Below are 27,366 nucleotides of genomic sequence, written 5' to 3' on the forward strand. Positions count from 1 at the left end.
TGCATGGCTGTTTGCGAAGTGCCTTTGTGCACCACCTAAAGCCCCATGGCGTGAGTTAAGAAGGGAGTGCTGAAATTTCCATGCTTTTTTTGGCACGTATCGGAGCCTCTAAAACTGTTGTAACCGTGTCGTGGATGTGAGTACGTACAAACGACTACAAGCTCCAACACTGCCCCATATGTTAAACAACTCGCTAATATTTCCCAGTATTAAAAGACGAGGCGTATTTCAGGGACGTATATTGGAGCTGAAGAATGATGTATCGCAGTTACAGCCCCGTGTTTTCTTTGGCTCGCGCTCAACCCTTTATAGCAACGCATTCGGTTCGTTCACTGACAGCCGCAGAAGAAGGGTGTGATCCTGGCCGGGCGCAAACATTACTAATATTTTTACATCATATATTTACTTTAACCGAACTCATTTATCAGCCGTAATTAAGAGAAAAAAAGTCGCTATCGCTGGCTTACAAGTAACTGCAGCCCCTGCAGAACGGGATGCAGGGGCGTCACAGATTTCTATCGCAGGGGGTGAGGAGGGAGAGGGGCAGCGCCGCGGGCAGAGCAGACCTGCTGCTCCCAGCATCCCAGCCGCGGGAGGCTGCGCACAGGTCCCAGCAGGCAGCACCCAAAGCAAACAAAGGCTCCAGTGTCCCCCCACTGCCATTGATCCCTTTCCTTTTGTGAACGTACAGTCGGAATACTTTCAGAAAGCCCTTTCTATTCTGCTCAGTCCCGCTCAGAGCACGTCCTGATTTCTGCTGCCAGCTGGTCGCATCTCCAGAAGGGAAAGGCTTTGCCTTAGCACACGTACGTGCACCTCCTCCAGCAACGCTGCAGTCACCACATCAAAACCCACATCCCCCTCGCGGAGGAAGAAACAGCCCTGGTCAGTAAACGGAACTCCTGAACGTTCTGAAACGGCGTTGCGGCCGAAAAGAACAAACCCGCGTTCCCACCCTTTGCACAAGCAGCCCCAGCAATGAGGACGAGGGATTTTACGCCCTCGGAGCTTTCCTCTGAGCTCAGCACTTCCAAAACCATTCACTTATCTCAACAACGGAGTCAAATCAGGAAATTCGGTGTCTTACTTTGTATTCTGGAATTGACAAATGGAGGAGAGAGATTGTCATGTGACCCGAGGTCTCTGCTCGCCATATGATCATAGTGAGTCCCATCTCCATAGTTCTGGGGAGAAAAACACAATTTTACACATTTTAATGGCATTTCTCAAAACCTACAGGTCCACGCTTCCCTCCTACGCTTCAAGTCGGCCACACAAATTAACTTCTCCTCTTGCTGTTTATCTATTCCGCGGAAAGTGATGCGTCACAGAGCATTTCTAAAGCTGTTTCCAATCTTTATTTCGTTAGTAATTGACTTTGGTTTGCTCTCGTGTAATCCTGAGCGGGCAAAAAGAGAAGAGGCTCCTGCACTGTGCAGGCCCTCCCTGAGCACACTGCCTTCTTGCCCACAGCACAAGCAAGAGCAGGAATTAGGCATTTATTCAACGTTCTGCTTCTCAGCTTGATTCTGACGTAGGAACTTGCTGTCCTAAGCACCTCACTGCTACGTACATACGACCGCATGTTGTGGGTGTGCAAAGTGGCACAACGCTGAGAAGAGAAAGCCGTGGGGAGACCTGGCTGTGGCCTTCCAGCACTCAAAGGGCATGTGCAGGAGGGAGAATGGCTGTTTGTGAGGGTGGGCAGTGACAGGACAAGGGGAATGGCCTTAAACTGAGAAGGGGAGGCTTAGGTTGGATATGAGGAGGAAGTTTTTCACTCACAGGGCAATGAGGCACTGGCACAGGTTGCCCAAGGAGGCTGTGATGCCCCATCCCTGCAGGCATTCAGGGCCAGGCTGGATGTGGCTCTGGGCAGCCTGGGCTGCTGTTGGTACATAGCAGGGGGTTGGAACTGATGAGCACTGTGCTCCTTTGCAACCCAGGCCATGCTGTGATTCTGTGAGTCCAGGAAGCAGCCCCTCCTGGGCTCGGTGTCTGTGCACACAAGCAGTGCTTTGGGGCTCAGCACTCGCGCACTCAGCACAGCCCTCTGCCCCCTCCGAGCAGCTCAGCCTTATCTGCTGCAAACTGCAAGCCGTGTTCTGCTCCTCGGGCTCAGAGGCAGGCACAAGAAACCCATTTTCCTGCCGTGGAAACGCCAGCCCTGCTTCACAAAGAGCAACTGGCGAGGTCAGGCTGTGTGTGAGCCCACGTGCGGCCTGATTGAAACTCCACAACTCTCCCCAGGCTCACGCTCTTTTCTTTACATCCCAGAACGTAATTGTAAGCTCACATTCAAGTTTTTGCATGCATAAATAATGGTGTGTGCAAATTTCGAATTTACTTTTCAAAACATTTTTCCCCAGGAAGCAATACAAGTGTCAAGCCCGAAAAGAGGGGATAAAAATAAAACTGACAGATGTGAGCAGCGATGACGCAGCGGATGCTGGGCAGGGGGAGAAGGAGAAAAGGTGTGGGGTTGGGTCCCCCCCAGGGGTGTTTGGGGACCCCTGACATTGGACACCACCCAGAAATTTGCCCTGTGGGGAAGGAGGAGCCCAGGCACCAGCCTGGATCCTTCGCATTAATTAGAAAACAATTAAAATGCAATTTAAACAAACTGGGTAAATGGGAGCCGTGAGTGAGAGCGTGGGCACTTTCTGCCCAGCTAGGAAATAGCAGTGTGTGCATGGCGGGGCTGGGACTCCCCCCAGGAAGGGGGGCTGTGCCCAATTTGGGGGTGCCAGCAAGCAGAGACCCAAAACGGAGCTCACAGGGCGCTCAGCACCCGCAGTGCTGCTCCGTGTCGCCGGCCAGACAGAACTGGAACTCCTGCTATCTGCAGCAGGTGCCAGATTCAGTCACAGCATCGGGCATGAATATTAAAATTAAAAATAAAAAAGAAAAAAAAAGGTTTCAAAGGGAAGACAAAACTACAGCCAACTTTGCATGCCCGTTCCTCTATGCAATCAGGTGTAAGACTCGTAGTTAAGATTGTGAATTTACATAGGCAGGAAGTCTGGTTTGGGGAAAAAGATTAGATATACTTACCCTGGATGGACTAGGATGTCCTGCATTCCCCCAGGACCCTGAGCTAGTTCTGTCTTCTACATCTAGGGACAAAAAAGTTCTTTAGGCTTTATTGCAATAATTCTTTCCTTTTGTATAGGCACTTTTAAATTAATGTTTCAAATTAATCTCCTGTTGCCTTTAATTAAGAATCAGGCACGGGGCTACTACGACGGTAGTGGCTTCTGACCCACTGCTTAAATTAACTCATTTAAATTCACAGCAGCAATGAGACGGACCCTCAGGACCCCGAGGTCTGAGCAGAAGCAGCCCTGGCAGCTCAGCGAGCGCTGCACCAGGGATGAGCAGCACGCAGGAAACGGACCCAGCTGGGACGGGCGCCTCAGGAGCACCGGGGTCACAGCAGCTCCTCCCCACCCCAGCTAGGATCCCACTTCCAAAAACTGTCCTGGCATTTGCACCAAGAAAAGCACATCCCCCAATGCAAGCACGTCGCTATTTTCCCCTTTATCAACACAAAATTTACTGCAGTCATTGGCAGAACCCCCCCCCCCCCAAATAATTTAAGACCACCGGCATCCAGGTGGCTCCTGCCTCCATTTCAGAGGGCGCCTTTAAGAACAGCACCGCTCTGCGATGCTGCGCGGTGATGAAAGCTGCTGCTGGGGATAAGGACCAAAGGACCAGCGCTGCTGCCATCTGCTCTGAACTCTGCGGCTGAACACCGACGCCTCCCGCGCAGCTGATGATGCAGCAGGGCTGGGCAGCGCGGGCATGCCCTGCGACGGCACCGGGTGCAAGGAGGGAGCTGCAGCACAGCTCTGCTCTGACCTGCAGGCGGTCCCGAGCTGCTCTCCACCATTTCTCCACCATCCTTACGGGCAGCTCCCAACACGGGACGTTCTGCGACTCCACGGCTGTGCGACAACAGCTCCCTCACCAAAAACAGGGCACAGCTCACGGAGACACTGCGCCACCCGCGAGCGCCCGGGCAGCGTGCTCAGGCACAGGGTTTGAATCCTGGCGGTGCTAAGTGGAGCCAAGAGACGGACTCTACAATCCTCGTGCAGCACACCAACGTCTCAGCACCATTTCTTGCCTTCTGCCGGGCAAAAAAAGCCGAAAACATCTGTGTTTGGTTTCGCTCAAGGCCTGAGCGCCCCCAACACCACGCAGGCGAGGAGCTGCCCTTCCACCCAGCACCGGTTCCTCCAGACCCACACGGCTGGTAGGCGCTCGCTGAGAAGAGATCCAGCGTCAGCACTTGGAAACGCGGGTGCTGGGACCAAATCTGGTTGATTTCCAGTATCAAAAGCCGAGACGTTTGCTCAGTTTAATACTTTCCCCCAGTTACAATCCCTATTATCTCAATAACAGATGAACGCGTTAATAGCACAAGACACTCTTAGGTAAATATTTAATTAAGCTCCAGAAAAAGAAAGAAAATGTGTATCATTTACCTGACAGATCAGATCAACCATTCTATTAGGTTAATTAGGCATATTTTTAAAAATCATTTGTGTTATGTAACAGGCAATTAACTCTATAGAGCCCTGATCCATCGCCTGTTGAAAATCAATGGATATTATCCCTCTGACTTTGACGGGCATCGTACCACCCTCACGCTTCCAAAATCCACGCAGAACCCATCAGAAGAATTAGCAAGGGAAACGCAGACGGAGAGAAGCTGACACGAGGCACCACCTGCAACGTTTTGCACACCTCTGCTCCATACTTCTTGGCACGGACACTGAAAGGAGACCTGGAGCTGCAGGGCTGGGTGCTGCAGGAGGAGCAGGACGATGCGCAGCGCAGTGCTGACGGGAGGACCTCTGCTTTCCTGAACAAGGAGGCATTATTCTCGCATCTCCCCACCAGGAATTGCATTTATTAGCGTGCTTATTTTATGTAAAAGCCAGCTAATCTGAAATAACACTTGCTGTCACAGGCCCTCACGCTGGCTCGTGGTCAGGGCTAGCAGCAGGATTTATGTGACCATAAAGCTTTTCAAGCTGCTGCGCGGGACATTTTTATTTATATTTTAAGAATGCAGATGCTGAAGTCCCGGGGCGCTTTAACGAGGCACCTAAGCAAACACTCTGAGCTGTGTTTACAGCCACAATCCCCCTCCAAATGCTCCAGATGCCCCGGAGAGCTGAGCCCTGCCCAGATGCCCTTCGTGGCGCACCATGCGTGTTCCTCCCACCCTTCCAATGGGCACAGGGCCCTGTCACAACACATTGAGGTGCTGCAGCGTGTCCAGAGAGGGGAATGAAGCTGTGAGGGGTCTGGAGCACAGCGCTGCGGGAGACCGAGGGAACGGGACGGGCAGGGAAGAGGAGCTGATGGTCGGTGGGCATGGTGGGGTGGGCTGGCAGATGGACTTGATGACTTCAGAGGTCTTTTCCAACCCTAATGACTGTATGATCGCATCCCTCCAGAGATCCAGGAAATGCATCACCGTGGAGCTGGCTGCTCCTGCCCACTGCTCTGCCCTCGTTTGAGCCCACACAGCGCTCAAGTTCTTCCACCAGAGTTCGAAGTTTTGGACTCCGGTCAGAAAACGACAAGCAATGGCTCCTATCCCTTATCTTCAGGGGTTGTTTCTTAGCTTGCGACCAATTTTCTTTGTATTTAGACTTAAATGTGCAAACTACACTATATTACTCTGCAAAACATCAGTGAGAAGGCTTAATTAAGTAACACTGACAGATAAATCCATTTCTTTTGCAGTAATCAAATCAAAGCAGGTTGACATAACACAGGAACTTAATACAGTTATTCCCTCGTAATTGGAGAGAGGCCCTTTACTTCTCATTAAGCAATCTTCTGGGTATTGGCATAATAAGAAGGCTCAGGGTTTTAATACTGCCCTATATAAGCCCCAAGATACAGACCCCTTAAGCAAACATGCCAGATTATCTAATTCCTTGATCACAGTGGAAAATGTAGTTATTCTTTTAACTACTAATTCTTCATCTCAGCTCCAGTCAAAAAGAAGGAACTCCGTCTACCGCACGCACCAGCAGCCCCATACCAGCACCAGCTGGAGCTGAGGAAAAAGACAGATTATTTCTTTTTAATAAACGAGTAAAAAAACAACACTAAAAACTGCCTGTTTATCTGAGAAACTGGGACCCCCATAGCACTGCTCTGCTGTGAGCCCGTAAGGGTTCCGTTCCCATGGGGCAGCCCAGGCCACTTCCACCTGAGCAGCACCCAGCCCAGCAGCGCTGCTCCCTCTGCAGAGGGGAAACAAGGCTCAGCAACTGGTAACAAGTCAATGCAGCCCAGTTTGCTAATAATTCAGCATGATAAACACCGCCAGATTTCCAAGCCCCTCAACCTTTTGCACCACGAGGAGTTGCCACTTCTGTGATCCGGACAGCAGAGCCCTAATTGCACCCAGGTCAATGCAATGCTCTCCAGGGAGGCGCTCTCAGAGCTGGGATTCATCCCAGAGCACACAAACTTGAAGAGAGATGGCATTTTTCTCCAGAACTGGACTCCTGCAAATCGACCTCTCCCAAAAAGTTCCCAAGCAGAAATGTTAGGATTTAGGAAATCAGGGTTTGTTTGTTTGTTTGCTTGTTTTTTCCTGGAAAAACACCCAAGCACATAAAAAACAAACCCTCCTTTGCAGGAATCATCCAAACAGAAAGTTGGGAAGCCATCCAGAACTGCACAAGTGATACGGGATAATAAGTTAGGTGACCGTCATTTGATTTTGAGACTCCCACCACTCTGAATAACAAATCTGGGCACACACGTGGAGCCCGAAAATCACAGTGTGGGAGAAATGTTCCCTTGGTGAGCAGCAGCACAGCACTGCAGGCACTGCGCCCTCAGGAACAGACGTGGAAGGGAAAAGAAGCAAAGCTCAGGGCTGCCCAACCTGACTTACCAACTGAGGGCTGCCTCAGAAAGGTGCCACCTGAACCATCACGCACCAAAAAGACTGGATTGGCACACTGAGCAAAGCGACAGCAGCTTAGCAACTGGGTGAGACCGGAGGAAGAAGGAAGGGGCACGGTGGTTGATCCTTTGGCAGCAAAACTGATGAGCAATGCTGGCTTCCCCACCATTCCTCCCTGCGTGCCAGCAAGGAGCTGGGGGTGCTGCACCCACAGAGCACTTTGGTCCCCACCATGGTCTGAGCAGCACCTGGAGCAAGGGGAGAGCAAGCACTGGGCTAGCACTGCACTCTGCATGATGTTATCAGGAGGGACACAGATCAACACCCCCACCTGCACACATAAAGCCAGAGCAAGCCCAGAACCTCCTGTGTCGCTACAGGACGCTGATTTGGGGTGTTTTAGTGCTCAAAGTCGTACCTGTTAGCTAAACCTCCTTGGTGCAGGAAGACAGGGGTGAGACTCTCCTTCCGGAGGAGCTTCCTGCTGTCCTCCATTCTACACCATTGTCCTCAGTAATTTTCTTTAAATTCTCTCTTCTGGGAGAACCCTGCCCCTTACGCCACGGTGCTGGAGCAGGAAATGCAGAATTCTGCTCACCTTCACATCAGCCCATACGTGCTTTTAAAGGGGCTGAATAAACACTGCACCAAGCCAGAGCTGGCTCCTGAAGAAAGGTGATTTCATGTACATCAGTGCAAAATAACAGTCACCCGTGTGGTTACTCACGGCTCTGGCTCAGAAACAAAACCGTATTCTTCTAATTCCAGAACAACCTAACAAACAAACCTGCAACATATTTCAGTGCAGCAAAGCGCCAACACAACTGGAGTGACTTCGTACCCACCGTCACCAAACAAAGTGAGCACGTCAGGGACCTCTGAGGAAAGCTGCTTGGAGACAGAAGTACCAGGAAGGCTTTGGACAACAGAACAGTCCAACATCGGTTGGACTGGATGATCTTTTAGGTCTCTTCCAACCTTGGTGATTCCACGATTCTATGATTCTATGATCTTGTTTTTTATGGTTTTTTTTTGTTAATATGAACACGTATTGTTAGCATGGGGAGTCAAACACGTGCTTATCCTATTCTTATATTTCTGATACTTTATGTTTTCAGCAGATCACACTGCCAGAATATTGATGCGTGTGGCTTGAGGGCGTCCGTCCGCACCTCCCTCCTGCAGCCACTCACACAGCGCATCCTCACCCACTCCAGCACACCCCTTCCTATGCTCCCCTGAAAAGACAGCGTGCCAACCAACAGAAGCAGTTTTCTGAGGGATTTAACAGTGGAAACAAGGGAGAGGATGAAGATCTCAGCGCAGAGGAGATATTTCCGTACGCGCGCCATACCGATGTTTGATTAGCATTTCCCATTGTATGGACTGCGGTTGTGTCAAAAATGAGAAGGGTGGGAAAAACCCGAGACTGTAATTATAATGATCACATTGAGACAAGTGTGATGAGCAGACAGCTCGGGACTGCTATGACCTCTGTGTGCTCTGAAGCACCTCTCACGCAGAACGCTGGCACCGCTAATACAAATCAGGTTAAACAAATCCACTTTGTGGATTGAGACTTTTCTGCTAAGTGTTTTGTTCTCCAAAAGAATGTTTTCTCCTCACAGCATTAAGAGTTTTTAAGAGCTAAAAAAAATAAAAATAAAATCGAGCTGAGCAGAAAGTGACAAAAAACAGAAGAAGGATTAAAGACGAAGATGAAGAGTAAGCTGGCCGCCTGGACATTCTGCAGGCTAAGGGACAGGCACGTTCAAAACGCACTGGTGAAAACCCTTTTGAAGACTGTGAGCTAAATGTCATCAGGAGACGAAGGGGAAATAGACAGGGAGGTGGTGTAGAAGACAGAAGGCAACCAGGGAAGTCAAGGATTGAATCACCAAGAAATCACCAAGGCTGGAAAGGACCTCCAAGGTCCTCAAGCCTGAACAGCGGCCCATCCTCACCATGCCCACTAACCGTGCCCCTGGAAGATCTCCAAGCCCAACTCATTCCCATCCCTCCCGTGTCCATTAGCCACGTCCCTGAATGGCAACAGAGAACGATGAGGGTTGGAGAAGACCCCTCTGATCACCACAGCTCATGCAGCCCGGCGGGCTTGAGCAAGGCAGGGCACACAGACACGCAGCTGGATCCACGCACCTCTCGCATGCAGGAAGTGCACGTAGTCATCCTTCATGACAGCGGTGTAAAGAAAGCGTAGACTCAAAACGGGGAAATTCTACTCCTTATTTGATAAACAGTTCACTGTGGGTTTGCTCACAGGATTAGATCCAAAGCTTTAGGGTTTTTTCCCCTCAGAGAAGTAGGACCAGCTGCCAGAAACACGCAGTATGCTTCAACAGCTTCTGTTCAAGCCACAAATAATTGGAAAATTCATCTGAATCAGATGCTCGTTTTGTTTCGGGATGGAATTCTCCAAGTCTGCATCCATGCTGTCCGAGGCTCCGCTCAGCAGCACTCACCGCCCAGCACCGACACGTGCACGGCCTCAACGGCCACCAGTCGCAGCGCTGCCAACCCAGGGCTGTGCTGCCCCACCGCTGCCAACCAAGGGCTGTGCTGCCCCACCGCTGCCAACCCAGGGCTGTGCTGCCCCACAGCTGCCAACCCAGGGCTGTGCTGCCCCACCGCTGCCAACCAAGGGCTGTGCTGCCCCACTGCTGCCAACCAAGGGCTGTGCTGCCCCACCGCTGCCAACCCAGGGCTGTGCTGCCCCACCGCTGCCAACCCAGGGCTGTGCTGCCCCACTGCTGCCAACCAAGGGCTGTGCTGCCCCACCGCTGCCAACCAAGAGCTGTGCTGCCCCACCGCCGGTGAGCCCACGCGCTGCACACTGCGCTCAGCACAGCGGCACGAGCTCTGCTCCGACAACGCACAGGGTGCAAGCGCTGCCCGCGCGCACATCCCAGCCGCGGATCCCACTCGTGCTTTCCTCACTCCAGCCCTGCCTCAGCTTCTATCAGACCCGACGAAACCACAAGAGAAACGCTGCAAAAAGCAGCAAGGTGCCCACACAGACGACACTGCACTGCGCTTCCCGGCTCACCGGGTGACCAAGGCTTGATTTTGTCCTGGTTTGGATGGCTGGTGCCGGTGGTCCGAAGCACAACGCGTCTTTGGTTTCTTCTAACCTGAGACGGATGAGTAGGACAGTGCACATTTCTCAGCTATAAACCGAATGTGATTTACCAGCTCTGGCTGTCTAATTGCATTACATCTTCCTCTCTAGTCTATATTGATGTTAAAGTACTTAATTTCTCCTTGCACTCAATAACCTAGAGCGCTCCTAAGTAATGACAGCTCACCCCACGGCCCCGGGGACACGACGTGCATTCCACACTGTAATCCAGACATATTCAAGTGCAGATTTACTTAAGTTCTCCTCTTATTACCAGATTCTGAAGGTCTCGGTGGGAAGTCAGTGGACATTACAATTCCAAAGGAGCAGGCCAAGCCAGAAGGTGACGGTGGAAACCTGCACATTGCACTTTGAAATAAACTCTCCTTTGATTTGCTCGTTCCATGAGAGGACAAGCATTGTGTGGGAAATCTGAACACACAGGAACATTCTGATTTTCTGTGAGACATCCTGCAATGAGCAATGCCACCACAAACAGAACAGACTGACACGTGAAAGAGGAGAACCGCAACAGCAAGGCAACCTGGCTGCCCACAGCCCGAGGAATGGTTTTGTGCTTAGCTGTGCAAAGGCATCTTCAAGACACTGAGCCTCTGCGAGTAGGGAAAGCTGTGCTTCAGATACAGCAGAGAGCTGCGTGTGCCACTCTGAGAGGTCCAGGCTGGACGTTAGGAACAGCTCAGTGTCCCAGACAGCCACGCCACAGCGGCACAGCTGTGAATGGTGAATGTGAATGGAAATGGCTTCAAGCTACGGCAGGGGAGATTCAGGCTGGACATGAGGAAGTATTACTTTTCAGAAAGGGTGGTCAGGCACTGCAATGGATGCCCAGGGAGGTGGTGGAGTCACCGAGCCTGGGGGTGTTCAAGGAAAGGCTGGATGTTGTGTTGAGGGACGTGGTTTAGTGGGAGCTGTTGGTGATAGGTGAATGGTTGGACTGGATGATCTTGAAGGTCTTTTCTAACCTTGGTGATTCCATGATTCTATGATTCTGTACAGGGAGCGGTGGGTCCCCATCGCTGGGGGTGTTCCCCACCACAGGGATGCAGCACACGAGGACACGGGCTGCGGGCAGGGTGGGGGTAGAATGGGGCTGGGGTCCTCCCCAGCCTTAATGATTCCATGAATGGGTTTACGGATGCGGTTCCACGGCTGGGGATCCCAGGGGGCTTTTCCAACCCTGACGATGCTGTGATGAAGGGCTGGTGGCCCTGCTGCACCGCACTGCATGGATTCAGAGAGGGCACCAGGGCTCCCACGAAGCTCCAAAAAGGAGCAGCCGGGTTAGCGCTCCACTCGCGTGCATTAAGGAGATTATTTCCTGCTTCGAGACAGCCCCATAGCTTATAGCACCGTTCAGACAATGGTACTTCAGCACACAGTAGGTAGCTGCACGAAAAATGATGTGGCCTGATTTGAAAGAAACCACACCATTAAACAGGCTGGAGGCACTTTAACTACGCCATGTTGCATCTGAGTGTAAAGAGAGCCACTACCTTCAGCAGAAACCGGGGGGAAAAGCTGGAAGCTGAGCATCTTCAAAATTAGGTAACGTGGTTGGGCGCCGAAAGAGACCTTTAAAAAATTAATCCAGGCACCCTCAGTTTAGCCCAGGAATGCCTACCAGAACCAAAGTCCTGGCACCTACATAGGACCGCCTCACCCTTCCCTGCGGCTCCCTGTGGGACACCAGGGTGAAGGCTGGCCGGTGGCATCAGAAAGACAAAAACTAAGAAAAAAGCATTAGAAATTTGGGTGGGGAATAATTCACTGACAGCTCAGCTCCAACGACGCATCTCCTGGAGCTGCTGCTCCACGCGCTCCAGCACGCTGCAGTTATCTACACCAGATTTTACGGAGCACACCAGCAGCTGGGCTCTGTACCTCCCCAGCCAGCACACTACTGGTTAATTCCCAATATTTACGTTTCTTGGAGACAGAAAGATTAGTGAGGAATGTGTAACTGGAAAAAGTGGAGGTAAAAAATTAGGGGAAAAAGCCCCAAAACAGCCCCCAGCACAGCTCAGCCTTCTAATGGTTGCTATGAAAGTCACCAATTACAGCGACGGCAGCAAATAAACAACAGTGATGGCAAAGCACGCAGAGCTGATGGAAGGGAAATCAAACACGGGCGGAAGAAAAATACCTCATGGAAGCAGGGGGCTTTCTGCTACACTTTGGAGAACAGTCCTTTCATTTAGGAGCACTTCTGAATGACTTCATCTATATGAAAATTACATTAAAGCTGCCCTAGATGTATTTGCATTTTAAGTGCGTTATGACAGCCCATAGCAAGCATCTCCTATTTACTGGACACGTGCCATTGTAAGACAATCCATATGTACCCGGGCAAAGAAAATGAACTGACAAGGGAACCAATCCTCCAGAAATCACTTCCACCGAGGCGGTACAGGACGGACTGCACAGTAACACAAAGGGCTTTTCAGGGCACGGAGCTTCACACTGCGCTGCCACCTCACCTGGCTTCCCCTGCACGGCCCCAGGACATGTGGGGATTGGAAGGCCAAGGAGGGCACTGCTTGGGATGCTGCTAAAACCATCACATACTGCTTCTCTGCCCAGAATGTCCATGGGAGTATGTTAGGCTGCCATGAGCTCTGAGGGAATGGGTCCCAGCCTTCTCCACGCACCTACTGGGAAGCTGTTGACACGTTCCTACAGAGAACCATGACAGTAAGACTGCGAGTGACACTGCCTCCAAGGACCAGATGACAAAAAAACTGCCCCAAGTCATTTCACTTCTGCTCCAGAACCAGCTCTGCTGTGTGCCAATGCAGAGGATGGCCCTCGGGATGAAACCCCTCCTTTCCAAAACGTGCGTCGAGTTCAGCTAAAAGCTGACGCCGGAGTTCAGTCACACAGTGCTGAACCCAAACATCCAAACTCATGGAAAAATGCAGCTTCCTTCATCTGATTTTTCTCTTTAAGTTTCCACAACACGCTCAGCTCAACTCTTGAATTTGCCGGGTTTTGGCTTTGTTTTTTCGCTCTTGTTTTGCTCTGCTTCCCACCGCCAGCAGAAGTCAGAAAACCTCCCCATCGTCTAGAAGCAAAAAGCAAACACTGAGATAACTGCATCACATCTCCCTGGCCCCACGTGGTGCAAAGTCAAACCGGCAGCCCTGCACAGGAGGGTCTGAATGCTCTGCTGCCCCCAAAAAATACACTGACACTCATTACTCACCTTCCACAGCACGCACATTTCAGGCCCACATCACACCCCTGAGCAGCTGCTCCACAAACAACTCCACATATCAGTGCCATGTGCACGGCACAGCTCCTCGCAGAACGGCCCTGGTGAGACCTGCATCTTTTGGCTACAATTCTGATGTGCTTTGTAAAGAAACAGACCTGTGAACATGCTCTAATAAGAGAACACGGATCTGCTTAAAGCCTTTAGGATTCAACGCCGAGATGCAGAGCCCTATTTATAACGCCTTCCCTGCAACATCACGACGCCCAGGCCACGTCTCCCAGTTAAAGAGAAGCACTTAATGGCAAAGGAAATGCATGTGCAGTCAGATGCTCCCTTCAAAAGGCAAGATAAACAACACAGGTGTGTGTATTTATCAACTGAGCACATCTGGGGAGAAAAACTCAACAAAAGGAGCACAGGACTACGTTGGTGTCATCTTCATTATTTATCGTTTACATAGGGAAAGTCTATCTGTCTCCACCGCTGCCAGTAATGCCCGATGATGAATCCTGATTTGGGCACCTGTAAGCGCCTTTTTCTCATTCCAAGCTGTCTGGAACCAACATGTGCTGCACACATCCTTGGAGTTTGCTCCAGGGCCCTACAGCAGGCAAGGAGGACGGGAAGGGCACCCTTTGAGCACCACACTGCTGCCCCACCGCCGCCACAAGCAGCATTTCCCTGCTGCTACCCATAAGGATAAAGGAACGCCCCATCCGGAGCAGGGCACGGCGCAGGCGGCTCGTGATGGGAACTGCGTCGGATGTGCAATGCCCTAGGTGCCTACCAACTAGTTCTGCACTGCAATAGGAAAGCTCAAAAAAAAAAACAAGGCAAGCAGCATGACATCCACATGAATGCCAAATTAATTCATTACGATCAGCGCTACCACAACGAGCACCAGATTAATTCATCACTGCAGAACACACAAAGCACGACCCGCTTCTTGCGCTCACCGGCAACAAGTAACGGGATGCCAGCCCCAACACAGGACTTCTCACGGGGCATCCTGCATGTGGGCACAGCACTCCCACCTGCCCCAGCACGCGGGTGGTTCTACACACAGATTATGAGCACGGGCATCTCAGCTGCTGCGGATCAGCCCAGGAACCAGCAGGGATGCGGCTCAGTGAGGCGGTGGGGACGGATTACACTAAGGCCAAGGGGAATGGTTTTAAACTGAAAAGGGGAGGCTTAGGTTGGATATGAGGAGGAAGTTTTTCACCCAGAGGGCGGTGAGGCACTGGCACAGGTTGCCCAAGGAGGCTGTGGATGCCCCATCCCTGCAGGCATTCAAGGCCAGGCTGGATGTGGCTCTGGGCAGCCTGGGCTGCTGTTGGCGACCTGCACACAGCAGGGGATTGGAACTGGAAGAGCACTGTGCTCCTTTGCAACCCAGGCCATGCTGTGATTCTATGATTCTATGGGTTGGCAGTTGGGCATCGTGGTCCTCGAGCTCTTTTCCAGCCTTTACGATTTTGTGACTGTAGATCAATGAAGCTTACACTCTTCAAACCAGATGACACCACAGATTCCCGAGGCTTTCCGTTCCTTTTACAGGATAATAATGAATATCAAACAAATCTGCTTAAATTCCTCAGCCTCAACATTTATCCTGTATAGCTTCTGATACCAGAAGTATCAGGACTCTCAGGTGGCTCTTTTCACTGGACTCTCAGGCAACTGTGCTTGATTAAAAGGGAAGCCTGGGGAATTGTCCTTCATTTGGGAAAAGCTCCACTGCTTCCTCAGCAGCTGAGGCACGGCTGCCATCCCTGGAGCTCATGCTGGGGATAACTTCTGTAACGGCAGCGTTTGGTTTCAAACTGGGGGTTCTGTGGGACTGGGCTGCAGAAGCCTCCTGCATCTCCCACATCCGAGCCCTGTACACAGCTCAGGCAGCAGCTGCTGGTTTGGGCTTGTCCATATGCTCAGAGGGAACAAACTGGGCTTCGCTCACCGCTCCTAAGGCGGCCACAATTCCTTTCTGAAGAAACTCATTAAAAAATAATAATTAAAAAGCCACCTGTAAGGGAAGGATATTCCAGCACCTGCACTCCATGCTGGATGTGAGGCTCAAAGCAGGACCTCTCCTACCCAAATTACGGGCCGGAAAGGCACCAGAAGGAGAAGCTCCAGCATTGCTGCTGGCAACGCTCTGCCTTCAGATCATCATTCAAGTCTTCCTGCTAAATTACACGGACTTGGGAGAATGCTTCTGAGAATCAAGCCTGCAAAAGAGTCCAAATCTTTCTGAAGCGTTTTCAGCAAGTTCTGTATTCTTCCGTTACCGTTTTCCACCATTAAGAAATAAATCACCCTTACAGAAATAGAGAGTCCTCTGAAACGAAGCTACAGCATTTAAAGCTGCAGAGACGTGGAAGTGCACGCGTGACGTCCCTCCATCAAGGACCCATCCAGCAACCCCTGGGAGGAGAGCGGCGCCGCTCTGATAAAGCATAAAGAAAACTACGGCAGGCTCAGGAGGTGGGCACAGCATCTGGGTGTGAGTTCCTCTCAGGGCATCCAACCTCCCGCCCGACTCGGCACTGGACAAGGGCTTCTCCGGCAAAATTTGGGGGAAAGCATTCATTTTCCTTCCTTTTCTCCCTCCGTCTCTCCGCAGGATTTTGCGGGGCTGGACAGCGGGAATCCAGACCTCACTTCCAACCCAAACCTGGCCGTCCCTAATGGTAGCAACGCCAGCTAAGCTCCTCATCTTGGAAGATCCGATTTAAAAACGAGAGCATTATGTCCTTTAGAGGATCCAAAGATTATTTTCAGAAGTGCTGATATCAAGCAGACGCTCGCTGAAGAGACCACTGCGAGAGGAGTGCTAGTTCATTTCAGCACATCCTGTTTACAGCCTGTGCTACTTTCTAAGTCATTCAACCATGACAATTGTTGTCCTTCGGAATATGTTAATTGTGATATTTTTATACAGCTCCAGAACATATTTACAGACCACAGCAGACTTTCAACAACAATGAAACTTGTAAGCAGTAAATATGGGACAATCATCCAAAAACAACCAGCTATCCTTCAACACGTCTTGGCATTTGGGACGCCATCTCCATTCAAAACATATGTCGGAGAAAGCTCTGCAGCACAAACCCAACGAGGTGCTTCTTTCTCTCCCTTCTGCTTTTGGTTTCGCTGCCATTTTGGGACCCGCTGAGCCACGACCGCATCGGGGGCACGGCCGGGCCCGGCATCCCACCGGGGCCTCCCGAGGAAGAGCAACGCCCCGGCAGCAAAAGCAGCCCAGATGTTGCACCTCCACAAAGCCCAGAGCCCCTCTCCATCGAGGTGCTGGCAGCACTTCAGGGTATTTCCGACTGCGACAAAGCCACACGCAGAACAAGAGCTGCACAGAGGCACAATATATTTTAATTATACATGTTTACTTTAGAAGAAAGTAAACAAAGACAGATCAGTTTAATGAAAAGAGACTAACGTAATGGAAGCAGCTGGAACATTTTTTGATTTTTTTATTTTTTTTTTTTTAGACCAAATCGCTATTTCTTCCCTACCGAGAGCTGCCCGTGTCCCCAAATAAAGCATTTCTTACGTCTGATATAAATCTAAGCCCATTTCTCACACACCCAGCACAGGTATGAAACACTGCCCCAAAGCCCGGCGTGTTATGAACTCTGTGCATCTTAACATCCCGTCCATTCGAGGTTTCTCCTCAAAAAAAAAAAAAAAAAAAAAAAATCACCTTAAATTTTCAGCTGTGGTGGCAAAAGGTTTATTGGTCTTTGTGCTCCATTAAAGGTTTTTTATAAAGTCATGTTTGTTCTTTTGAGTACCAAATAAAACTACTGGAAAGGGCAGGTTGGTTTTCAAAGGAGACAGATATGACCTAAAGGGAACACATTTTACTGTAGTGAAATAAACTGAGGAAACAGTTTGCAGATTAAAAACCCCTTAAAAGGAAGCATCATCTTCAGGAAGGGAAAAAAAAAAAAAAAAAAAGACTTTGCTGAGGAAAACAGCTGGAAACAGGAAGCCTTTTGCTTTCATCCTGCCTGCTTTGATACCACCGCATCCCCGCATCATCAAAAGGCAACGAGGCTGATGTCAGCTGCGTCCCACTGCAGCCACATGGGCGGGCGGGCGATGCTCCACGGGCTGCATGCAGGGACAGCCTTGCCCACACGCACACACACACACGTGCACCTCCGTGCACACGACTGCACACGTACAGCCCTCGGAAAAACTGACTGAAGAACACAGAACTGGAATGCAGGCTCATCCTCTCTTGCAAAGCTCAACGCTGCTCTGACGCCCCGCAGAGCCAAGGCACTGGGCTTTGCTTCTCCCACAGCTTTTCACCCCGAGCTGCACGCTGACCCTTTGCTGCTCCACTTCACATCTCCTGGCTGTTCCAAGCCGCGCTCCCACCTGCAGCCGCAGCGCTGCTCCGTGCTGCACACCCTGCTCCCACCCCAACCAGCATCACAGGGCAGCAAAACGCGACGCGAGCTTTTCCAAACCTGCCCTGCGCTTGGGCAAGGCAGCAGCGCTCTCTTATTCTTTCCAGACAGCTAACCACGCTCCTCTCGTAGTTTTCTAGTACTTTCCTGAGCAACGGCATTTCAGCTCTGCATGACATTCCGTCAGCAAACGAGAGGTACGTACACCAGGACTGACAACCTTCCATTCCAACGTTTCCATTAATGGAATTAATCATGTTTACACAACTTCCCGCTGTTAAACTTATTTCATATCCTCATATCTTTCATCCAAGCTATTTCCCCTACCAAGAAAAAGAACAAAAACTTCCCCAAGGGCACGGGATCCAGTCAATTGTTCACAGTAAAATGCTCTCTCCTGCTGTCTCTTTGTCAGCCTGTTTCAGGCTCTCCTGGCTGCAGAAGGTTGATGCTGCTTCGTTAGCTCCAACCTTCAGCCCGGTTCCTCCTGTCTCTTCCATTCCTGGACGCTGGCTGGGAGAAGGAGCTCTGGGAACTGATGGCCACGGTGCTCCTCAGCCTCCTGGCTGGCGGTCAGCTCTGTCACCCTGCATTCTGGTACGCTCTGGGAAGGCCAGCAGCATTCAAACAAGAAACGCTGTCGCTTTTCTTGGGGGCTCAGGAAATGGGCTCAGAAACCATTACTGAGCATCACCAGGAGCAGCTCCCTCCCTTCCATGTAACTCCACGCCTTCTGGAGCAGGATGTGTCACCCTGGTGCCAGAAGTGGGCACGAGACCACAGCGAAGACCGTAAATAACTGCCAGGCATCCGGAGCTGTGCCCAGTTACTCTCTTACCTTCAGCAATGGCTGTTCCACAAACAAGAAAAAGAGGCAGGATCCACGCTAACCTCCTCTGGCTGTTTGTCACTTTTTTCTTAGACTGCTCCTCGTAACAATAGAGATAATCTGCTGGCTTTAAAGAAAGCCACAGATACTCATCAACATGCCAGCATGGAGCCTTTCACTTGGTGCTACTCTCAGAAGCTGCTCTGCTTCCCTCCTGTGAAGGACTCTTTCCATTATAGCCCTTCAGCAGCCTAAAAAAATGCATTTCTGTGTGAGGATGCACTCCTTTTGTGTCACTTCATAGCAGCGCGTTGGCCATCACCTCTTCATTCAATGGTTAACGGTCACACACGGCCACAGGGACAGACCCAGGGCAGGGACTGAGCTCTTCCCTGCAAGGACCTCACCTGGCCCAGGATCTGCACTCACTGACCTGGGCAGCATCACGGCTGGTGCACTGCTGCGTGGAGAACACAGAAACAGCGACAGCCAGTTGGAGATGCCTGCTTTTCCTGCATGTGCTCCAGCTATTGTTCAATGGCTGTAAATGAAACTCTTAGCAGCAGTCTGTTTACAAGCAACATCACAACTGGAACAATAACAGACCAGTAAGGAAACCAACAAAAATAAAATCTGAGTCAACTCGCTCTTTGTCAGACGGAGGCCTTGAGATGGGCTCGCTCCGTCCCTCGGGAGCGCAGCGCTGCAAGCACAATAACAGCAGGACATGCCTCATTTCCTTCAACTGCTCGCCACGGCTCTCCCCGAGATGTTTGTAAACTTCCTTCCTCTACGCATCGGGCTGTCAAACCGCCGTCAGCTGGCGGGACTAATAATATCCTGTTGATGTCTGCAAAGATCCACTCCTTACCAGAACAACAATGTCTGTGACTTTGCTCCAGAGAAGAGCTCCGCGGCACAACCCCCGGACCCGTCTCAGCCGCGAGGATCACGCCAAGGAGAGCTGGAGATTGGAGGGCTGGTCATCGCACCGTAGAACCACAGAAACCACTAAAGCTGGAAAAGAGCCCCAAATCCCCAAAGCCAACCCCAGCCCACACATCCACAGCCCCACAGGTTCCCCACAGTTCCGGAACCCCTCCGGGACGGTGCGCCCAGCACCCCCTGTGCAACTGTGCCACTGCAGCAACACTCCTGGCAGAAGAAATTCTTCCATGCTGCACCTGAGCCGCAATGTGAGGCTGCCTCCTCTCATCCTACTGCTGAGGTACAATGCCGACCAAAGGCAACAACAGGACGGATTGCCCTTCAGTGCAGAGGAACCACAGCCTCTCCACCCCAACCCCAAGCCAAGAACACAAACTAGTCTCTTCAGGACAGCGGGTCTGAGTGACTTTATTTACACAAGAATTAACCCGGTGCGGCTTCGTGAGGAACGGCATCCCCACGCACACGAGCAGATCACGGCACGGATCCACAGCACGGCTAAAAGGGCACCACCAAAGGGCATCAGAGTGCATTGAAGTGAGCCTCGAGGCAATGGTCGTGACCAAAAAACAAACAAAGTTCACGCACGGCTTACCGAAAGACAAAACCTGAAAGGGGCTCATTCCCCAATTCTTGTGAGGAGCCCCATCCCCTTCGCCACCCACACCGAATTTTGCACTGCACAAAAGTTCGTAAGCTTGCAAAGTAAATTAACGATTCGGTAGAAACTTGAGCCCAGTGTAATCTGCAATCAGCACGTTTTGCAGCAGAGAGCAGAAAGCACAGCCGTTAGTTTGCTGTGGCAACATTTATTTATTTTTTATAGCAAATCTGTAGAACGGAAACCACACACAACCCCTTGGAATTCTCCTATAAATATCTGAGTGCTCCCAAATCACGGAGCAGAATGCAAACACTGCTCTCCTTCTTCTTCCAGGAAATTCTCACTGACTTCCTGTCATGAAGCCCAATAATCACTGTCTCTTCTGCAAGGTTCAGCAATTGCTTTGCCTTTAATTTGCATCCCAGCTCTTCTCCCAGGACTAAGAACCCTTTTCCTCCCGTCCACGACCAGTCCACACATTTTAGCTGACACCTCCTCAGCACGCAGACTCACATTTGCCATTTCCCCAGGGGAATTCACGCTGTTTCACTCCACCATCACCAAGGTGCACTCAAGCTCAGTCTCACCCAAGGAGGCTCTCACAGGTTCGCTGCTTCCATTCATGAGTGCAAAGCCAGCACCACCACGCCGCTCAGCAGCCCTTCTCACACCTCCCCCCCTACAGCCACATCAAGATCACGGGGCATTCCCGATGTTCCCTTGCACAAACGCTGACTCTTCACCCCTTCCCACCTCTCCACCAGGCCCCTCACTCCAGACATTCACATCTGCTGACAGCACCTCCAGATTTCTGTCAGTTATTTTGACAGCACAAGTGTCCCTGAACACGCAGACGAAGCTCCTCCACGCTCCGTGCCCTGGATGGGACATACTCAGAGCAAGTGCAAAGTACTGCTGTTAGTATTTCAGTGGAGCAACCCACCCCTCTCCCAAACAGTCCCTGAGCAGCTACCAGCAGCTCAGTGCTGGGCTCTGCCCTTGGCTCAGCCTATAAACATCTGCTCCTATTGCAGTCAGTCGGCATTAACTCTGAGGGGCCTGGAAGAGGGGTCACACGGAGGGAGAGCTGTAGAGCACAGTTCTCACCTGCAGTAAATTTGGACACGTATGGAGGAATGATCTGTTTACTCCTAGTTCACCACCAGCGCTTCCTAAAGCTCACGAGACCCTTGAAATCTTGGAGGAGGGGGGTCAGAATTGGGGAACCAACTCCTTTCATGTTAAGTCTCTTGGAAAGGTGGTTATGGAATACCCTTTCTTTCAGGTTTTTAGTTTATTCATGGTAGCTCCTACAAGGCTCACGTCCCAGGCTGGATGAGGCTCTGGGCAGCCTGGTCTGGTGGTGAGCAATGCTGCACATAGCAGGGCGTTGAAACTAGATGGTCACTGTGGTCCTTTTCAAGCCTGGCCATTCTATGTGTCTGTGATTCCACAACGTCAACACGCCCCAGGGGCTCCGGGCAGAGCGCTCCCCTCTCTGCCCATCACAGTCTGAAACCAAAGGGCTACCGCTGGGCACAACCCGAAAGCCAAACCCAAGCTTGCAAAGGGAACTTGCAAACCTCGCCCAGCAGAGGTCTGATGGTAAGAAAAGGCCGCACTGCTGCCTTCTTCACACTTAATTCCAAACCAACCCAGCCCGTAATATCTCTTGCCAGCTCCAGTCGCGGACGTTGCATAAACCAGTACAGGAGGTGATGGATGCCTCCTAAGACACTTCAGATCACTTTGCAGAGGCTGAGGCTGCTTCAGGAGCGCAGGGTTCGTGGTGGGACTGCTCAGCGTGCCATCAGCACTGCACACCCACACCAGAAACGCACTGAATAAGGACTTGGGGAGGAGACCTCATCCACACACTTCCTCATGCACTTCCTATGAGCTCCTCCCAGTAACACACTGTGCATCTTCCACGCAAATGGCAATGCCAAGCAATGCTTGTACAAACTACACATTCCTATTCACGTAAAGAAGTTAAATGCTATGCGCCTGGCTTGCAAACACCAATGCCACGCATCTGAACACACCTGTAAGCATACAACAAGGATCTGCCCACAACACAGAGCCTCCACTTCCAGGGAGCTCCTCTCGGCTGCTAATTGCTCATGCAAAATAATTGGGTAACAAGTCTGTGCACAGTACTTACACTGGCAGATCGTTATAGATTTCTGCAGATAATCTAATAAAGTACTTTTCAAATGCAGACAATTTGTGCCAATTGATTAGAGGACAAATACAGTTCCTCTTGTCCCCCTCATTCCACGTATCTCCTTACAGCTAGCTGATTAGTGAGCCTATTTCTTCTACAAAGGAAAACTCTTCCCAGCCATACCCTGATCCTGCAGTAAAATCACTTGGAAAAATAGCTCATTTAATTCAGAGTTAAGTGCACTATTGTGTGAATTGCAGGAAGTGCATCGAGCCCCTCTGCGGGAAGAGAGATGACTTCACAAAGTGCAGTGTGACATCAGCACAGGGGATACCAGTTCAGTGGGACTGAAGGGAGCTCACAAACAAGAGAGAGGAACTTACGGCACGGGCAGAGAGGAGGGAGGATGGCTTTAATCTAAAAGATGAGGGGGAAACTCTTCACCCAGAGGGCGGCGAGGCCCCAGCACTGCCCAGAGCTGCGGTGCCCCATCCTGGAGGTGCCCACAGCCATGGACGGGCCCTGGGCAGCCTGAGCTGGGGGGCAGCCAGCCCACAGCAGGGATGGGGTTGGGGTCCTTCCCAACCAGTCATCCCACGGTTCCACGGCTGTGCATCAGTGCTGCCCCTTGGTTGATGCTCTCAGCGCCACAGCATCACTACCAGCAGCCTGCCCTGCGCTGCAGGCTCCTGCCTCCACTCCTCTGTGAGAAATTTGTTTTCAATTTCCTTAAATCCAGGTATTATAAAGATTGACCTCAATGTAGTCGTTTAAGCTCGCTCCAGAGATTTAGATATGGTTTATGGGCTGCAACATGACTAGTTAAATCAAGCCTTTAATAATCTCCTCTCGGTTCTAATACATTCTGCTCTTTCTCATTTACAATTTATACCGAGCGCAGGTTTTGATGCTTGAAACGCGTTTCATAGAGAATAAATACAAGTGCTTTTATTTCCATCTAACTCAACCATTCCACCACTGATTCCCTTCCCAGCATGGGGAGAGGAAAGATGAGGTGAAGATCTGCTCGTGTGCAGCATTCCCTTCGCTCCATCCCTTCCGATCCCACCACTCCACCGACTTCCACAGGGAGGGAAGAGGGAGAAACGACGCTCGGTTTCGGAAATCCCAAATTACGCGTTGTGTTCAGCATCCCAAAGCAGCACAGCACCAAGACAGCACCACACCATGCCTGCAAGAGCGGCGAGGATCTCAGGAGCCAGAAAGAAACCGCTCGGAATCATCAGCTGAGGCATGTGATGGACGAGCACATGTCACAGCCACGGCGTGCTTCCATGCTATGGTCACATCCGTACCCTTAGTGAACAGCCGCACTGATTTCAGATTTAATTTCAGCACAGTGCAAAGTAGGACCCCCAATCACGGGCACCAGCAGTGACTGGTTTTCAGGTGAAGTCTTCCCGTTTCCAATACTGCCCTCTCCTCGGTGCCAAAGCAGGGATGCCAGGGAAGAGGTGGCAATAAATACAGGAGATCACTCAACTGTACAGAACACACACTCTGAGAGCGCTCTGCAGAAGAGATAAGCAGGAAACAACATGGAGAACGGCACAAGCAGCGCTTACTGCTTGGTCCCACATCTGCACTTATGGGGACAAATTGGGAAAACATTCCCAAGATCCCAGAATTTTTAAGAGATCAAAAAGAAAACAAAACAAAACAAAAAAAAACCACAAACACATTTATTTTTTTTTTTTCCCGTTTGCATTTTTCAATAACTCCGTTTGCAGGCTCAGCAGCCCCTCGTTCGGAAAGCTGAGCGCACACTTCATCTATCTGACTCCCCAGCAAGCTCTGCAGCCACCTGTACATGAAATAGATGCCACAGCTGGGTGCAGCATCCAGTTACATGTCCGGAAAATGGCCTGAGGTCACACCTTCCAGTTACACAACTAACAACTAACCCTAACCCTAACCCTAACCCAGTTACACAACCGCGGGCAGAAAAATAGAGCCCTTAATGCTGGAGGACACCTCCACGATCCACCACCCCAACCAACCCCCTCCAACCCCATCCACAAGGAGCACAGGCAGCATCTGTAAGGTCAGGTATCATGTACACCATCAGATGTGTGTATTTCTATGGATGCTTCTGCACACACGCCAGATTTCTGGGGCAGCTCACAGAAAGCTTCGCACTGCACCAGCAGCGCTGGATTTGGTCACTGCTCTCTTGCTTGAAGCAGGGGGAAGCGTTTTCCAGCGTTATTTCCAACACCAGCAGCCCCTTCCTCAGCTCTTCTCCCATGTGCATTTGTTCTACCAGTACAGCTCAGGGCAGAGCTGAGCAGTGCATGTTATCTAACCTTTTATTGTTATCAATAAAAACAGTTTGCTAGCTCTGTCACGCGGAGGGACGCTGTAACCAAAGCCAATCAGCTCATCGCCCCAGCTAGAACAAGGAACATATCGCTCATATTTCCACTGCCTCCGCTCATTGCAATGCAAAACAACTTCATAGGCTTCGTCATCATGTTACCAAATACTGATTTAAACTCCTGGATTTCGCCCATTATAATTGAGTTCTAAATTTCATCCAAGTACAGAACTCGCTGGAAATCACAATTTAACATCATGACCAAATAAAAAGTAAGTTATATTCCCCTTCTTTAATGCAGCACAAATACAAAGATTACCTATCTGAATTAGCAACATAATTGCTGAAATGCAAGCAGTACGCAGCAGATGACTGTTTTCTGGAATAACAATAAACAGTGTGAGTGCAAGAGAGCTCATACTCATTGCTCAGATCTGCTTTAGCTCCCTGTTCAATCCCTCCTCCTGGAATGTCTTCGTGCTCTGCACAGCCTGGGCTCCAAGGACAAGAGCAAGACCAACAGGCTGCAGCTGGAGCAGGACTGAGGATGGGCAGACCGGCGGATCAAAGGCAGGAGGAGGCGGATGGCACTCCGAGGTTTTGGACAAGCCATGCAGGGGATGCTGAGATGTGTCCTCAGGAGGACCAAGAGCCACCAGTGGAAGAGGGCAAGCCAGTGCACGGGCACAGAGGCTCAGCATCCCAACGTACCAGATGTTAATCACAGAATCACAGAACGGCCTGGGTTGCAAAGGACCACAGTGCCCATCTGGTTTCAACCCCCTGCTATGTGCAAGGTCGCCAACCACCAGACCAGGCTGCCCAGAGCCACATCCAGCCTGGTGGACTTCATGAGACTGGAAAAGGGAGCGCACAAACTGCTTGCCCTGTGTTGCCCTTCAGCGCTTCCACTTCTGGTCCCAGACAGAACCAGGAAGCGCAGAGCTAGGCTGAAGAGCAAAATCTCAGGAGAAAAAAAACGCCACCTGAAAGTTTTTCCAACAAGTTACAAAAAGATAATAATCCCACATTTGGTTCTATGCAGACTGCAGGGGCAGCTTTGGTGCATCTGGGGCTCATTCACTTCTCGCTGGGGGAAGTGTCTCAAGCTCACTGCTCTCCAAAAGCCCTGACATGGCAGGCATCTGGGGAGGTTGGGCTGGGCTTGGGAGGAACTCAACAGAACTGAAGAATGCAAAAAGCCACCTGAGAACCTGAGAAGGTCTCGGCTTCCCTATTACAGGAGATTCAGCAGGAGACCAGAGGTGTGCAGACAGCCACAGCACATTATGGAAGATGAAGAATCCATTTAAAATTGGATGAGAAGTCAGGATAAATCAGGAAAATGAACAAAAAAAGAAGACCGTGCTTTCAAGAGATGGAATTAGTAATTCATCTCCAAAATACATCTCCTGTTGGGGCAAGTGCAAGAATCCACCAGGACCCACAAATGGCAGAACAAGACGTGAATCCAACCGAATTGGACCTTGTGCAGAGCAAGTGCAGCCACTGCAGAGGCCAGAGGCAGAGCCGAAAGCAACATGGAAAACATCTTTAAAAAAAATGATTTTAATGTCATTGGGCAACAGCTAACCAGAAAATGAGGGGACGCGACAACAGGCTGCCCAGGGAGTGCTGGAGTCCCCATCTCTGCAGCTGGGGCACTTGGGGACGCGGTCAGTGTTGGGGTTGGGCATCTTGGAGGTCTTTTCCAACCTTCATAATTCCGTGGTCAGGACGTGCCTACAGCTGGAGGGTATCTTTTCAGGACCATTTTTACCTCCAATCTCAATCTGTGAACAGGCAGCGTGCAGGAGGGCTCCAGGAGCAGAATTAATGCTTCTACTTAGCTTGTTAACCTGTCTAAGGATAATGGGACAATTTCTTAAGAGCATTTTAACTAAGTTGCGTGAATGGTCAACCAGGGCATTAAATTAAATAAACAACAGGGAATAATCAATTAACAGTGGCAACCAGAATGCAGACTTTCTGGCAGCTGTGCGGAGCTGCCGGGACACAGTGGCTGTCTACAAGACCCATGAAAGCACAGCCCTGATGGAGATCCACACACACTGCATCACGGCCGGGCCTCCGCTTTCGCTGTCACCTCCACCGTCACGCCAAAGTCAGCACGGCTGGGAAATTTACAATGCCTGGTCAAGTCTCAAGTTTTTACTGCTCCTTTTGCGCCGCCCTGAACACAGCTGAGTTCTTGAGGGCTCCGCCAGCAGCTCCCAACAACTGAAGAGAGCTGAAATAACTTCAAAACTGAACACAGCAACCGCAGCACAGGGAGCTGGGTGCCAAGCACCCACCAAGGATGGAGCAGTTGTGAACTCAAGCTCAACGAGCTCTTGTGCTGCGGCATTCCCGTCTCAGCCTGAGCTAACTGATTAGCACAAGGCCATCACCTTCCCAGCTTCAAAACCTGGCACAAAATGGAGATAATGGTGATTTTTTTTGGTTAAAACAGGGTGCCATCACAGGGACGTCCCCTCCCCAGCTCCGGCAGCAGGAAGCAGTGCTGCATGGTGGAACCAGACTGAAGGCACTGAGCTTGTTATTGGGCTTTCCACTGATTGTAAAGGGGAGAATGGCATCCAAGCATTTGGAAAGGCAGGCAATAAAAAGCATTTCTCTCGCAGGCAAATCTTCTAACAGATAGAAAACAATCTCAGTTTCTTGCTAAAGGCGCACTCACTAATTGAAACAGAA

General features: G+C 50.8%; 1 protein-coding gene across 1 annotated transcript in view; it reads right to left on the minus strand.

The window, feature by feature from the left end:
- The window catches only part of TCF4 (transcription factor 4), a 150,505-nt gene that overhangs the window by 94,129 nt on the left and 29,010 nt on the right, over positions 1–27,366 (minus strand). Inside the window, 2 exon segments of the mRNA XM_048930550.1 lie at positions 1,088–1,184; positions 3,055–3,116. Of these exon segments, the coding sequence (XP_048786507.1) occupies positions 1,088–1,184; positions 3,055–3,116 (159 nt within the window).

This window comes from Lagopus muta, chromosome Z (assembly GCF_023343835.1).
Source record: "Lagopus muta isolate bLagMut1 chromosome Z, bLagMut1 primary, whole genome shotgun sequence".
NCBI classification, from domain to species: domain Eukaryota; kingdom Metazoa; phylum Chordata; class Aves; order Galliformes; family Phasianidae; genus Lagopus; species Lagopus muta.